The sequence below is a fragment of the Sinocyclocheilus anshuiensis genome, unplaced genomic scaffold (assembly GCF_001515605.1).
Source record: "Sinocyclocheilus anshuiensis isolate Anshui unplaced genomic scaffold, SAMN03320099.WGS_v1.1 scaffold263, whole genome shotgun sequence".
NCBI lineage: Eukaryota > Metazoa > Chordata > Actinopteri > Cypriniformes > Cyprinidae > Sinocyclocheilus > Sinocyclocheilus anshuiensis.
Genome location: NW_015549593.1, coordinates 285,993 through 300,857, shown reverse-complemented (window position 1 = coordinate 300,857; position 14,865 = coordinate 285,993). Strand labels below are relative to the sequence as shown.

Genomic DNA, 14,865 nt, shown 5'->3' with positions numbered 1-14,865 from the left:
AAACGTTTCCATTTACACTTGGCCACATAAATGTGTAGTCGCAAAACGGATATAAATCCGATCTTCAATTCCCGTGCTATATTTAAATTTAACGGAGTTCACGTTACGAAATCAAAAGATAAGCGCTGCATTTTATTAATTATCAGCTCATTTCAAGATCAAAGCCCGCAATAGAAGAGGGCGCGGCATCAGAACTGGAAAGATAGGTTAGTCACACTACTTTTAGTGAAGATGATTGTGTGTTGAGCGTCTGCGTCTTACTTTGTTTCATTCGCAGCAGTTTGCGCGTCGGCTTGCTGAATGTCAATGTCATATAGCCTATAACACGCTCTCACACGTTTATTATTTTAACGTTTTGGGAGGAGTAAAATTTGCATATGTGGTTTCAACAACCAGATGCATTTACACTTGTCCAGTTTCATCTGGAATGCAGCCCAGACCACCTCCTGAAGTGGTTTGAGCGATCGGATTTATATCCGTCTCGAATGCATTTGGAGGTCATTTACACCTGGTCTTTTCACGATCGGATAGCTATCCGATCAGAAAAAATGCATGAAGTGACCAGGTGTAAACAGGCCCTTATACACCTAACGAGCTGACATTAGGAGTAACGTCTTATAGTGGCAGGACTAATCTGTGTTCCACAAGGGCACATAACCAATCTGTGGGAGCCAGAATTCTTGCTAGTTGGTAGGGGATCAAATACTTATTTCATTCACTGAAATGCAAATCAATCTCTAACCTTTATATAATGTGTTTTTTCTGGATTTTTAGGTCGGTATTCTGTCTCTATCCATTAAAATAAACCTACCATAAAAATGACAGACCCTTAATTTCTTTGTAAGCGGGCAAACTTACAAAATCAGCAGGGGATCAAATAAATATTTCCCCCTCTGTACAATGCATTATTTTTTTCAGTTAGTGCAATTCAACATGCTTTTTTGTTTCAAAGACATTTGTCATTGTTTTTCTTCCATATCAGAGCTGCATGCCTTTAACATTACTGAACCCACAAACTGACTAACATTTTTTTTACCAGACTATTTTGAGAACTAAAGTAATCTGATTTAGCATCGTCATGCCATTGCAAGCTGCTTTTGATGAAACACAAAATTTCATAAATAATAAAATTCATAGTCATCAATGCACACATATAAAATAAATAATCATATTTAGATAATAAAGTGGAAGAGTTTGTGTCTTATGAGTTTGTGGACAATAAAATCACAGTTTTTAATTCAGTGCATTTATTGCATGGTGAGATGGTCATTTGGTCTTTGAATAACATGCTGGGGGAGTTGGAGGATTTTTTTTAAAGGGCTTAGAAACAGTTCAAGGAATGAAAACTTTTTTGGGAGAAGAAATTAGAAAACTGGAACAAAATCCTTTTCAAAGGGGTTCCTTATGCAGACTGCATGATGTGCATATGTCCCACCACCCAAAACCAAGGGTTATTTTGGTTTTTTGTTTTTAGACCAGGTTGCTTATTTCTCTAGCAAAACTTGGCAACACTGTTGAACATACTTTGACACCTAAAGGATCCTTAAACATGATCATCATAGTGTTATATTAAAGTAAGTTTGCATTACAATTGTATTTAAGCATTTAACCCTGATGCGCTGTTCGTTTGGGGTGTATACGCTCGTGCTGTTTGGGGACCCCAGATAACAAAATTTGATGATAATGCTTTAAAAAAAAAAAAAAACGAATGCAATTTTACTCAATTTATTAACGTTTTTACTCTACATTTGTGCAGTTTTGGGAGGATTTATGTTTTTTTTTTTTTACATTTATATAAATAACAAATATTTTTAAATAGGTTTTTTTCAAATTTTTATGTAAAATTTACTTTATAAAAGGCCCACATTCCTAATTTTTATTCATGGGAATAATATGTGCCATAGCATAATAGGAAATTGTTTCCATCTACTTGAAAACAAACACTTTTAAAATTAGAAAAACATGAAATTTCAACTACAGCCACCAGATGGCTCTAGAGCATTACTCAATAACTCATTTGCCATTTCCACATAGATATAGATCTTTTCACATTTTTTTTATTTAGATTTATGTTAAGAAATTATAAAATCATTATTGTAATAATAAAAAATTACTCTGTCAAAGTTTAGCAGTTTTTTGTACTGAAGTATATTTTTTTGCAGTTATGACACATGATTACAGTCAAACTTGTATGTAGTGTTATATGTGTATATTAGCATGTGTGTGTGTGTTTGCATTTATTCTCCATTGTGGATGTGCTGTGGTGTCCCTTCATCATTTCTGTGTGTGTTATTCATTTTAGTTGATTTTTAATTGACAAATTATGTTAGAGAGCCACTCATGTCATGAACACTCTTTCATTTCTTATGAGTGGTTTTTATGGGTGTTGGGGGTGGGGTGGGATGTGTGGGTTTTTCCTCCCCCGTGGATGTGCTGTGGTGTCACCCCTTCAGTTTTTGTCTGTTGTCTGCATTGTAACTCACATTTTTGACAAATTATGTAACAAAAAAAATCATTATTTTTATAGTCTCCCATTGATTTCTATGGGAATTTTTTGGGGGTGTGGGTGTATGCGAGCGTTATCATTTTGCATTGTGAACGTGTGGAAGGGTTGCCACTTCATTTTCGTGTATTTTGTGATCTGCATTGTGGTGGATTTAGTGATTTCTATTTGACAAATTAAAAAGGAAAAAGTATTGATTTTATCATTTCCCCATTAATTTCAATGTGGAGTTTCCCGAGACCCCAAACATCATGAGTGTGACTTTTTTTGGTAACACTTTATTTTAAGGTGTCCTTGTTACATGTACTTACTATTATAATAACAATTAATTATGCAAAATCACATGCAAGTAAACCTAAGCCAAACCCAAATCCTAACCCTGACCATATAGTAAGTACATGTAGTTAATTAATATTATTCAGTACTTATATGTATAATTACACTGTAACAAGGACACCTTAAAATAAAGTGTAACCCTTTTTCACAATAACATACAACCAGATATCAATCCAGTTTAATTTTTTTTATTTGTAGAGCTACCAAGTGTTGACAACCGTACAAAGTCTCATGCCATTTAGACAAAGGGAACATTTTTTTTTTATTCCAGCAAATGTCATTTGGGGACAAAAAGACCCCGAACAGCACCTAAGGGTTAAAAGTATTCTTTTATTTTTTTAAGTGTCTCCTCACTTACCCTCTGAGGTATCTGCCTAAATGCCTCAAAAATTTCTCTGGCTTTGGCCTCGGGTAACTGTGGCACCAAGGAGCCCAGAGTGAAGACCACAAACCCATGCTCTCCAGAACCATTTACAAACTCTTCCAGCTCCTGCACAGAGGACAGATGTCAGAATTGAACATAAATAGGTAATATGTTTCAAGGACACAATGGATCAAGCTTAAACTGTTGACTCCTCAAAGCAGTTCTTCCTTACATTACATTGCTCATTCACACAAGTACCTACATGAACTATTGAAAAGCAGCATACTGTAACATTAAACAGATCTAACCTAAAATGCTATGTGGAAGACGCAAGATAATTTAATAATTATAATATGACCGTGTGGTGAACCTATGAACCTAACTCCTATTTAAACAACTATCGCTTTCTGTTGTTAGCCAGATAAAATGACAAAGAATGGAAAAATGGATATAGGACCATCTTTCAGTGCACCAAAACACCAAGTACAAAAAGTCCACATATTAAAGCATTTTGACCTTAATTCAGGTAATACATCTTTTTGTCCCCTTCAGAAGTTACTCTTGAGAAATGTTATGTTTATTGTCCCCCCAACTGTTAGATCAAATTTATGCCCATGGGACTGCCTCACATTTCATGCAACTGAGTGATTATTCCCAGCTCCTCCCTAAAAACATGGGAACACAAGGCAGTCACACAAAGACATGAATGCTCACATGCAAGAGCCCTACAGCATGAGAGGCTTAGCAGTCAAAAGCACAGTATTCTGATTGAAAGAATGTGCTGGGAGAATGATTACAGAGCACATGTTTTATACATGAAGTCCTGTTTTTATATGTTCGACTAATTAAATGTACTTTTAAGCTTGTCATGAATACCCAGAGATACTTGCTAGCATAAAGTACAGATTCAGAATGTATCCTCACCCTACTTAACATCTAATCTAATATCTCTCTCTTTCTCTCTGGTTATCTTTCATAAAAAAATCTTATGCATACTGAATTCAAATCTAATGCCATCATCTAGTGATGTCATCAATAATAGTAACAACAGTTATTTACTTAACTCGAAGGTACAAATGACTAGTAATTTTTATATACTTTAGTACCACCTTTTGGCGCATTTATGCATCCTGCAGAAAGAGTCACTGTAAAATCCCCACCACTAAACTACAGACTGACAAACACAAAGACAATAAGTGGAATAATCCCAGCAGTGAAAGGTCCTAGTGTTTTTGGACTAAATTGCTGAATTAAAGATACCATTCTACTCTTACTATTTCTGCTATATAAAGATATGGCAGCAAAAATAGTAAGACTAGTTTGGTAGTGTCCAACAGCTGCCATCTATGGGCATCACCAGCTTCTCAGCCCATACTTTAAGATATATATATATTGCAGTTACAGTTGGAATCAAGTCTTCATTGGGTATCTGGCAACTGCAAACATGATCACTAGCATAATAAATTATTGTACAGCAGTCTGAAATGTTTTGGCTCCACTTTTTTCAACAAAAATAAAAAGGTTTTGGTAAAGTTTTTGTTCTTTTAACTGCATTTTAGTCCTGTCTTTTTTTGTCAACGATATCGCATGTTCATTTAGTCTCAGTTATCGTTTCATGATCTTATTATCATCTCGTCATCGTCTCGTTTTTGTCAGGGGAAAAACTTTGTTGACAAACATTTTTCGTCATAGATTTTGTTAACTAAATGAACACTAGTCCGGTTAGAACAATGATGTCTCAAACCAGGAAATGTTATCAAAATTATCCTTTACTGAGCAAAATTAAACAGAACTTTAAAATATCCAGTCAGCAAATCTTTGCTTCAGTCTCTCAGCACATCATGTCGCAGCCTGGCAGCCGAGAGTTCTTTCTAGAGAATGACGTCAGACCCCCTCCTTTTTATATGAGAAGTCAACAATGGAATGGACTAAAAAAGTTGACTTATACAGTAAACTAGAAAATCTATCTATTCAATAAACTTTAAGATTTTCCAATATAATAGTCTAGAAAGTTTGCTAATGTAATAAGCTAGAAATTTTACTAATATAACTAACCTGAAAATGTACTATAACAGGCAAGTCAACTCTAAATAACAATTGAATACAAATAAACCACTAATAAAACTAAGCCTTTTTTTTTTTTTACAAGTATAGTAGAGGTCTTCAACCCTGTTCCTGGTGACCCACTGTCTTGCAAAGTTTATTTCCATCCTGCTTCAGCTCACGTGCATGTGTATTTTCAAGCAATCCTGAAGAACTTGAATTAATAGTTTTCAGCCACATGACCTGTGTGGTGACCTGGCGGGCAAAACAATGGGCCAACATGGCAGCATATGCTGGGCTATCCGTAGAAATGCAGCACAAGCTGATGAAATTTCTGTTTCAAGCTACGAATATTTGGATCACCTGTCAATAGAAGAAAAACAAAGATATGAACACAAACTCCAAGTTTTGGGCACTTGCGATCCATATACAGCACCCGCCCCCATATTTGGGTCACTAAAAACCGCCAAGTCCCAGCCAGAGCTCCACTTTGGTGATGTTTACATCTATCTTGTGGAGAATCTCTCACCTTACACTGCAGCCAGGATGAAAGCGCACAAAATCAGGATGGGTCAATAATGCTGCCGTTTGGGAGGTGAAGAACACAAAATTCTTCATTATCAAACCATGGTGAGTAGGCCTACTAATTAACAAACACTATCTATCTAATGTTAATCCATGGGTCGATAGTTTCAGAGTGATTGTAGTTAATGTTCTAGGGGAGTAAGTTTTGTAGGTTAACAAAATACATTATGGCATAAATCTAATAAAAACCTGTTTTCCAATGTCAGGTAAATCATTCCTACAGTTTAAACGATACACCACTGACAAGATTCCACCCCCAACCCCAGATGAATGCACAGCATTTTACAATATGCTACATTTATCAGAAGACACTGAAAAGGAACCTGTCCAATCGGGTGGTGCGTGCAGATGCACTGCACTTTTCTCTTGAAAAAGGTTGAGAAGCTCGGATGGATGTTTGATCCAGATGCAGTTTACATGTAGGTGAACTTCACCAAAAAGAATTTTCCTCCTACCTTATTACCTTCCTGAGATATTGCACATCAAATAAGAAAGATAAGTGAAATTTCCCTTGAGCACACTTTTTTATTTGTCTTTTATCAGCAGTTTCTCAGCATGATAATGTCCAAATATAATGAAAATGTGGAACGTTTTCAATCAAACGATACCTAACTTTTAACTCTCCTTGCTATAGCTTTGGAGTTATGAGTCTTTACTTTTGTGTAATCACTCAGAAAAAAACAAAAACTCTAAAATTGCCTTCAGGGGTTTTAAGGGTTAATAACAGCACTTAATATGTGGGGGTGTGGTAGAGTTTCAGTGATTGGCCCACCAGAAAAAGTTCAGGTGCTCGTGATTGTCAGTCAATCTAGGCCTACTTTTCCTTTCATCCACAGCCAATCACAGGCCCCCTCCTTGCCCAGGCCCTGGGATTTATGTTAATCTGGCCCTGCCCAGCTCCTCCACAATGGGCTTCATCCCTAACCAGCGACTGTCATCTGATGGAACAGCCAACAGTTTCCAAGCTTCAGCTGAATCAAAGAGGAACACTCCCAGAAGCAACCACATGACAGTCATTCTATCAGTGGTGTGAAGTACAGTGACATTTGAAGGAGATTAAGGAAGGAAAAGACTCATGCAGTGTAACCACACAGGTTAAAGTACAATCATAAATGAGTCAGGACTGGGTTCAAATGATGACGATGTTTGCAACTAGAAGGATGTGCTCAATCCAAATATGGCATTAAGGTAATCAATTATTCACTATTGTTTGTGGATTATTTATATTTATGCACACAGAATAACTTCTCACAAAAAGATTCCACCCAATACAGAATGTGCACACACATTAATTTGTTCTTAACCTTATTCAAATGAATTTGGAGAATTCTAAATTAGATATTGGTTGTGCTGATGCTGTTTAAAGCCTGTGCAGACCTCTACCTGATGTCATCGACAGAAGCTTCGAAGCCTCAGTATCAGGCATAACATCACTACTTGAAGGACTTACCTGGGTTTCTGATTCTTGTCTGGAAGATTTTTAAGATAGTTTCTTACCTGTGTTAACCTACCTGATGTTCCATTTGTTCCATCTGGATAGTCGTTCTCTGTGATTCACTGTGAAAGATAGACTTACCTGTGTTCTTTATGTCCTAGATGGAAAGATAAGATATTATGTGATTCCTAAGTTCTCTGTTTACTTCAAGATATTTACCTCTGCTTTTGTTCAGATTTAAGTGAAGTTTAAAGGGTTAGTTCACCCAAAAATAAAAATGAGGCTGTATTTTACTCACCCCCGATGCATCCTAGGTGTATATGATTTTCTTCTTTCAGACGAATCCAGTCGGAGTTATATTAAAAATTGTCTTTGATCTTTCAAGCTCTATCGAGGTCAGCTTTGCGCATGCGCCGCTCAGAAGTGACGCACGCGGAGAGATCGAAACAAAACAACGGTCACTAATTAGAAGTACAAAACGAGGATTTGTAAAGAAGAATGTCGGAGGATTTCGATATAAGCCAAGAGGAGACTTGTTTTCCTTTGCTAAAGTAAGGAAACTTTGCTTCTTTTGATCCTGTAAACAAACGTTGGTTTTCACGAGACTCACCGGCGCATGCGCAACGCTGACCTCATACGTCATGCTCCCGGAACTGCTTCTGTGTACAACTGTTGGCGCAAGCTAGATTCAAGTGATTATTACGTTTTGAATATGAATATTTTTCTTACAAAAACGCATCGATTCGCTACAGGAGGCCTTTGTTCACCCCCCGGAGCCGTGTGAGACACTATCTTTTGTGGAAGGGTGCTTTTAATTTCACGTCTTTTGGACAGAAGGAATGCAACACCCGCTGAGTACAACGATAGAGCTTGAAAGATCAAAGACAATTTTTTATATAACTCCGACTGGATTCGTCTGAAAGAAGAAAATCATATACACCTAGGATGCATCGGGGGTGAGTAAAACAGCCTAATTTTTATTTTTGGGTGAACTAACCCTTTAAGTTACCTGTCATGCCTACCTGGGGATTCTAAATATTATTTATGATTTACTGTGTGCCTAAGTTGTAACCCAAGACGAAACGACTGTATAAGAGAAGTGTTAACTTACCTGGGAAACTCACCTACTGCTACCTGCCTGTTTCTCCAGTGCTTTTGTTCTAATAAACTCCTGCACATGAGTTAAATTAATTCTTGTCTGTGAAGTATCGTTACAAACTTTTTCTGCCGGACCTCCCTTTTGTAGAGAAAAATATTTTCAAGCCCCTCACCTAAATGCACCCATAAAGACAGTCTCAGACATGACATTGCTTGCAAAATACTATAGGATTTTTTGAAACATTTTAATTAATACAGTACTACAACTTCTCAACTTCAACAGACTTCTCTTTGTGCTTGTGATGTGAAGTATGTAAGTGGCGTCTTAACGTTCAGCTTCTTGTTCAGCTTCACACTGGTGTTGTACTGGTAAATCCAAGGGCAAGATATGCTTCATCTTACTTTCTAGTCTTTAAACACACTGTCTACACCAGACGCAAGGCTATCTACACTGGATGTGACCAACGACTTTTGGCGCTGTTTAATTTGGAGTGATCACTGTAAGCGCCTCAGTTCAAGAGAAGCGGCAGAAACATTCAGTGAGCATAAACGCATTAGTCAGCAAGAGTAATTAACTCTAGAGAGAGCAGCTAAATATATGCACCATATAACATATTCATTATAATTGTTTCCTTTTTTTCAGTTTTTAATTTGTTTGAATCAGTCCATTTTTATGACATCCGTTTTTATCAGTCCGTTTTTATTACAGCCAACATTTAAACGTTTATATTTCAAACAATGAACTGGAGTAGAAATATAATGATGTAATTGTAAAGATAGCATTGTATTTTATTATTATGAAAACTCAGTTGAGTGTATTTTAAGTATTTGTATACAAATCAGTTAATTTTAACCTTCAATATTATAGTACTGTAGTACCAACTGACTATCATATGTTTTACAGCATTAGTTGAGAGATTTTTTTCCTTGAGAAAATTTGCCATGTACTGTACCTGATATATATCCAAAATAATCAATATCGAATCAAATCAAATTGAATCAGAATAGCACACGTACATCTGCAAGATGCCTGTTAAAGATTTCTTCATCTGGAAAGCATCTGCTGTGTTCAAACATCTGATAGACATCTTTCAGATGTCAGTTTTACATACATTCTAAATAATAAACATCTTAAAGACATTTTCTAAACGTCTATTTGACATCTGATAGGAAACGTCCTATCGACGTATTGCAGATGAGCAAACACTAAAAAATACGTCTTGAAGACGTCAAATAGACATCTCTGTGATGTACGTGTGCTATCAGGGATAATCGAATCGCAAGCTTGTGAATCAACATCGAATCGAATCATGAAATTTGTATCAGAAACCAGCCCTACAAATTAATATTTTATGTCCAATTATTTACTTATGTGGCAAGTAGCCGGGAAATAAGTAGGATCATTTTGCAGTATCACTCTAAAGAGGTTTCTTTTGCATAACAATCTGCTGATTGTACACTATGCCTTAGCCTAACCACACCTCCCTTTTTATAAATCCGTGTTTTGGGGTACTCAAAGGTAAAGTCGTTCATTAGAAGCCAGTCTGCACCGTCTTCTGCAGTGTCCTTCTGCAGATATCTACTGGCCAGTTCATCAACTCTGGCAAACAGTTTGTGGCAGAGGAACACTGAAAACTGTCAAGCGTGTTTCTTACTCTCTAAGGGAAAGTCATCTTATCTGAGTAACCGGTGAAGAAATGTGGTACAAAAGATGGAGGTGAGGGACAATGGGCAGCTGCCTCATCAAGCTGACGGAATCAAAAGCAAGAAGTAAACGGCAGGAAGTGAGAAGGAATAAGCAATGATGCATGGTGCCACGGGGCAGGAAAGGATCCGTGAGCAAAACATCAAATCCTGTCTCTCTTAGACTCTTCATCAGGGGCTCATTGTACAGCAGCCCTTCACAGGCTTTAACCTGCAGATATGTGAACTGCATCAGGTCCCCCAGATTTGCAAATATAACAGTTACTTGTAGAAGCTTCTCAAACAAATTATTCTTTATGTGTTCCATGTTAGCATCCAGCTCAGCAAGGGTGTACGGCAAATGAAAAGACTTAGTGGGGTAATTACCAGACACCCTAATCAGAACACTGGTTTTAGGGACCAGGACTACCATCTCATGACCCCTCTGAGAAAGCTCTTCCACCAGGATCTTCATACTCAACCAGTGGCTGCCATCCACTGGCACGACAAGCACCTTTCCAGCCTGCACGGGCTCCGAGGAGAACAAGCATAGCAAAGCTAGAAGCCCCAGAGTGGAAACACTCAGTACTCTCACCATCCCTTTAATGTTTGTACAGTATACAGCATACAGAGATACGGTACATTTAAGAAGCCTGGAAATGTTTTCAGAACAGGAGGGGCCTCAAAACTAGACAAAAGGGGAGTGAATGTTGATAGGCCACTGCAGCATGTGTGTACAGCACAACTAATGAGCTCAGACATTGACGCTGTCGCTGCACTGCGGTTTAAAGTCTTAACAAGTGGGTGAAATGTAGCTCTGGGTTAATTATTTCAAGAACATACGAGCATATAAGAATTGTCAAAGTTATCTAGAGATAGCTTTGTTCATACAAAGGTAGAGGACCAAATGTCTGCAACAGATTTTGGTAACACTTTTAACACTTTTAGTGAGGTTCAACATGTTAACATTTAATGCATTAGGTATCATGAACCAACAGTAAACAATACTTTTACAGAAAATATGAATATAGGTTCAAGTTAATTTCTACATAAATTTGACATTTGTGATATTTCAAATTGTATAAATTTATATAATCCTGTTATTCAAGTAAAGTATTTATAAATCAACACTGACCTGATGACAATTAATAAAATATTAAGATTAAGCTTAATGTTTAATTTTTAAGAATTTAATTCTGTTTTCTTCATTATGAAATCAGGACAGTTTTATCACTCGGACAATTTGTATGACCCTGACAATTTTTTACTTCATGCCTCCCAAAAAATTTCTAAATGAATTTTAACTACAAAAAAAAAAAAAAATCATCATAGAAGAGATGTATTTAAGTCACTGTATATATGAATTGTATTCTTAATTGAATACATTTATCAGAAAATAAATGTCAGGTAACTGACATAAATGTTAACAAACTGAACTAAGCATAACCAATATTTTCCAAGGTCACATATCATGCAAACTGTGGGTGTCTCTCAATCAGCTCCCTAGGTTTTGAAACAGTAGCCTATATTGTGTACACAAATTCAGGCTCTGGTAAGGACAGTAAGGACCTTTTCTAACTACACATTGGGACACTGATGGTGACATGACAGTGTCCTCATTGTACAACGTCACTGCTGGTATTTGAACAACACCAGAACTGATATTTTTCAGACATTTTTTAATGCTTTTTAAAGTACATTATGATAAATACTTTGATTTGTATAAATATATCTGCACCGGTTCAGTTGTAAATTAAGTGTAAATGTTAGCTAGATTATGTTCAGTACCCATCTATCAATGTATGTTTATGCTGAAATATAATTAAACAATTGTTTGTTTGTTTTTGTTTTTTATTCAAAACATCAAACATCACGTGTCATGATGTGTATTGAGTTGGCTCATGCGATTTATGTTTTGCACTTCAGAATTTCGGTTAAGGGTTTCACTTTTTTCATGGTGCATTGTGGGACTTTTTACGGAGCAAACGTTTCAGTACACTGGAAAGCTTTTATGATTAAGAGTCCCTGACTACAGAACTAGGGAGCTGATTGAGACGCACGCTGAGTGGTTAATCACAGCTCCTCCCTAATCACACGGGAACACGAGGCAGTCATGCAAAAACATGAACTCTCACATACAAGAGGGTTGTAGCATGAGCATTGTAGCATTGAAAGAAAGTGCTGAGACAATGATTACAGAGCACGTTTTTAAACACAATGATCTGTTTGCTACTGAATCATTATTTCATAATTAAAACCTACAATAGATGAAAACGATTTATATTTAAACAAAGGCTAATGCAAATGAGTGTGTTTGATTAAAATTCGAATTAATTCAAATTTGAAGCATCCACATTTTAATCACAATCCAAACAAAGATGCTTCATACATGTAGCATGAACAGTTTCTGATTTGAATTAGATTGCATACATAAAAGCATACCTGCATGAAACAAAAACAGCAGACGGGCTGAATGAAAATGCAAATTCAATGAGCAATGAACTTGCTGTTTATTTTCTCTGCTGACGCATCTGTACTAGTTCTTTCCTCTTTACATCCGTCTTTATAGTGTCCCGTCTCTGGCCTCTGTTAATGTCCTGTTTACAAACGTCGTAATACACATTGTATCAGCCGCAAAGTGTGATACAGTAGTTGTTATATGCACAGCGCTGCTTTGTGTACAATGGTTACTTGGGAAAAAGCTCTATTTCTGCTGTTCCCAAAGTGTTATCTACTTCTGTCAGAGAGTGAATTTGTATTTTCATTGAGCTCATTCTTGGTGTTTTTTGCCGACTGACGTGAAAAGAAGTGAATGTTCATTCTAAAATTGAAATAATTTGGGTAATAAGGTATGTAGAACATACAATATATTGATGCGAGCTCTTTTCCTCCTGGACATTATTATCAGACAGACTTTAGATTACATTAAATCTTCATTTCATCATAGATCATTCACATACGTAAACACAGCTTTATCAGTATCAAATTTTCTATCATCACATCTGTAAAACTAATGGTTTCTGTTCAGATTTTCACCCAAAATCTCGGTTCATCCCAGTTAATTTAACTGAAGTGATCTGCTCTGATGACCGGTTCTGTGAGGTCGTGCACTGATAGAGAATCATGTCCATGGCTATTGGCTATATATATATTTTTTTTTAAGTTGTGACCTTTAATAGTTAATAGGTGTCAACCTTCAACACGGGTACTTTGCCTCAGTGCCCAGAGATAAAAAAATGTCATGTTGTTTTTAAAACAGAAATGTTTCAAGAGAGGCATTTACACATTTCTGGAATGATTATGCTCTGTCCTCTTACAGACCTCCTCTTAAAAGACCCAAACTCTTTCTCAGACAATTAGATGCCATTCATTTAGACGAAACACTCTCTATATGGAATAGATGCTTGTTTTAATCGTTGCTTATGCATTTGCTGCCTATTTTCACAGTCCATGATGATGAGTCAATGACAGACAAAGAATAGAGAAAAGTCAGATGAAAAAGAGAGCTATGGCACTGATCATATTAATGCAAATTTACATGCAAATGTAATTATGAGAGCTTACTTGTGACAATGATTTTGGCTTCTTGGTTGCCATTCCTCCAATCATGACCATGTTAGGCATCAGCGGCCGTGGAAATTCAAAGGCAAAGTCGAAACGCATAAACCAGAGAGCTGCACGACTCATGATCTCCACTATCAATGTTTTTCTCTGCAGTACCCGAGAGGCGATCTCATCAGCAAGAGTAAACAAACGTCTGCAAGCCATGGGCTTCAGCAGAGCCCTGACCAGGTTCACACTTCTTTGCCAAAGATTCATGTGGTCAGTAAAGTGAGTAAAAGGTTGTGGAGCATAAGAAGCTGGAACGGGACATTGACTGGCAAGAGTATCGACACCACAAGGAAGGTTAATTTGCATATAAATAGCTGGAATTGAGAGATATTCACCAGCTATTGCTCCGATGGGCTCAAATGGATCTGTGAGAATTGCATCAAAGTTGTAATCTTGCAGTTTTTTCATCAAATCCTTGTTGAAGAGCAGACCCTCTGCGTTCCTCAATATAAATGTTTGCAGAATATCCAGTGATATGATGAATGACTGAAACTTAGCCAGGTCTGTAGAGATATCAATGCTCAGAATTGTGTTTAACTGATCTGCTAAGTTCGCTTCTAATTCAGCCTTGGTGTAGTTCACTGGATATGTCAGAGTGGTGGTCTGCTCTGAAGGACCCATACTCAGACTTGCCTCTGGAACAACGACCACCACCTGGTTTCCTCTCCTCCCCAGCTCCTCTACAATAGGCTTCATCCCTAACCAGTGACTGCCATCTGATGGTATAACCAACAGTTTCCCAGCTTCAGCTGAACCAAAGACAAAGAGACTCAGGAGCAACCACACGCCAGCCATTTGATCAATGGTATAAAAAAATCTTTCACTGTGGCTTTTTCCAGCTAGAGGAAATGTCGACGAGAAATGACCAGGTCATGTGTAGCTTAAACTACTCTAATATCTCACAATGAATCTGGTTTATGTTAGCAGAGGTGGAGATTCAAGCAGCTAGGTGTGACTTTGTCTGTATAAGGCGGTGAAAGCAACCAATTGGGGTGAAAGTCTAGAAACATGTTATGTCATGCAAAAAATGTAATAAGAACAGATGTATATGGCTTGTAATGGCATGGATGAAAATGAAAAAAGAAGAAAAAAAGGAAAAACATATTACAACTAACTTTTGCACAGACAAAGAAATACTTTTTGTATATGATTCTTGTTCTTATCGAATGCAAAGCTCAAGGCAAACATAAAATGTCATAAGGTGTT

At 37.0% G+C, this 14,865-nt stretch overlaps 1 protein-coding gene across 1 annotated transcript in view; it reads right to left on the bottom strand.

Moving 5' to 3' along the window:
• LOC107658228 (UDP-glucuronosyltransferase 1-5-like) overlaps nucleotides 1-14,528 on the bottom strand; it is a 32,460-nt gene extending 17,932 nt beyond the window's left edge. Inside the window, exons 1-2 of the mRNA XM_016446692.1 lie at nucleotides 13,612-14,528; nucleotides 3,198-3,329 (exon numbers count right to left, since the gene is read on the bottom strand). Coding sequence (XP_016302178.1) covers nucleotides 3,198-3,329; nucleotides 13,612-14,454 — 975 coding nt within the window. The 5' untranslated portion in view covers nucleotides 14,455-14,528. The remainder of the gene's footprint in view (nucleotides 1-3,197; nucleotides 3,330-13,611) is intronic.
• Nucleotides 14,529-14,865: the final 337 nt, after the last annotated feature.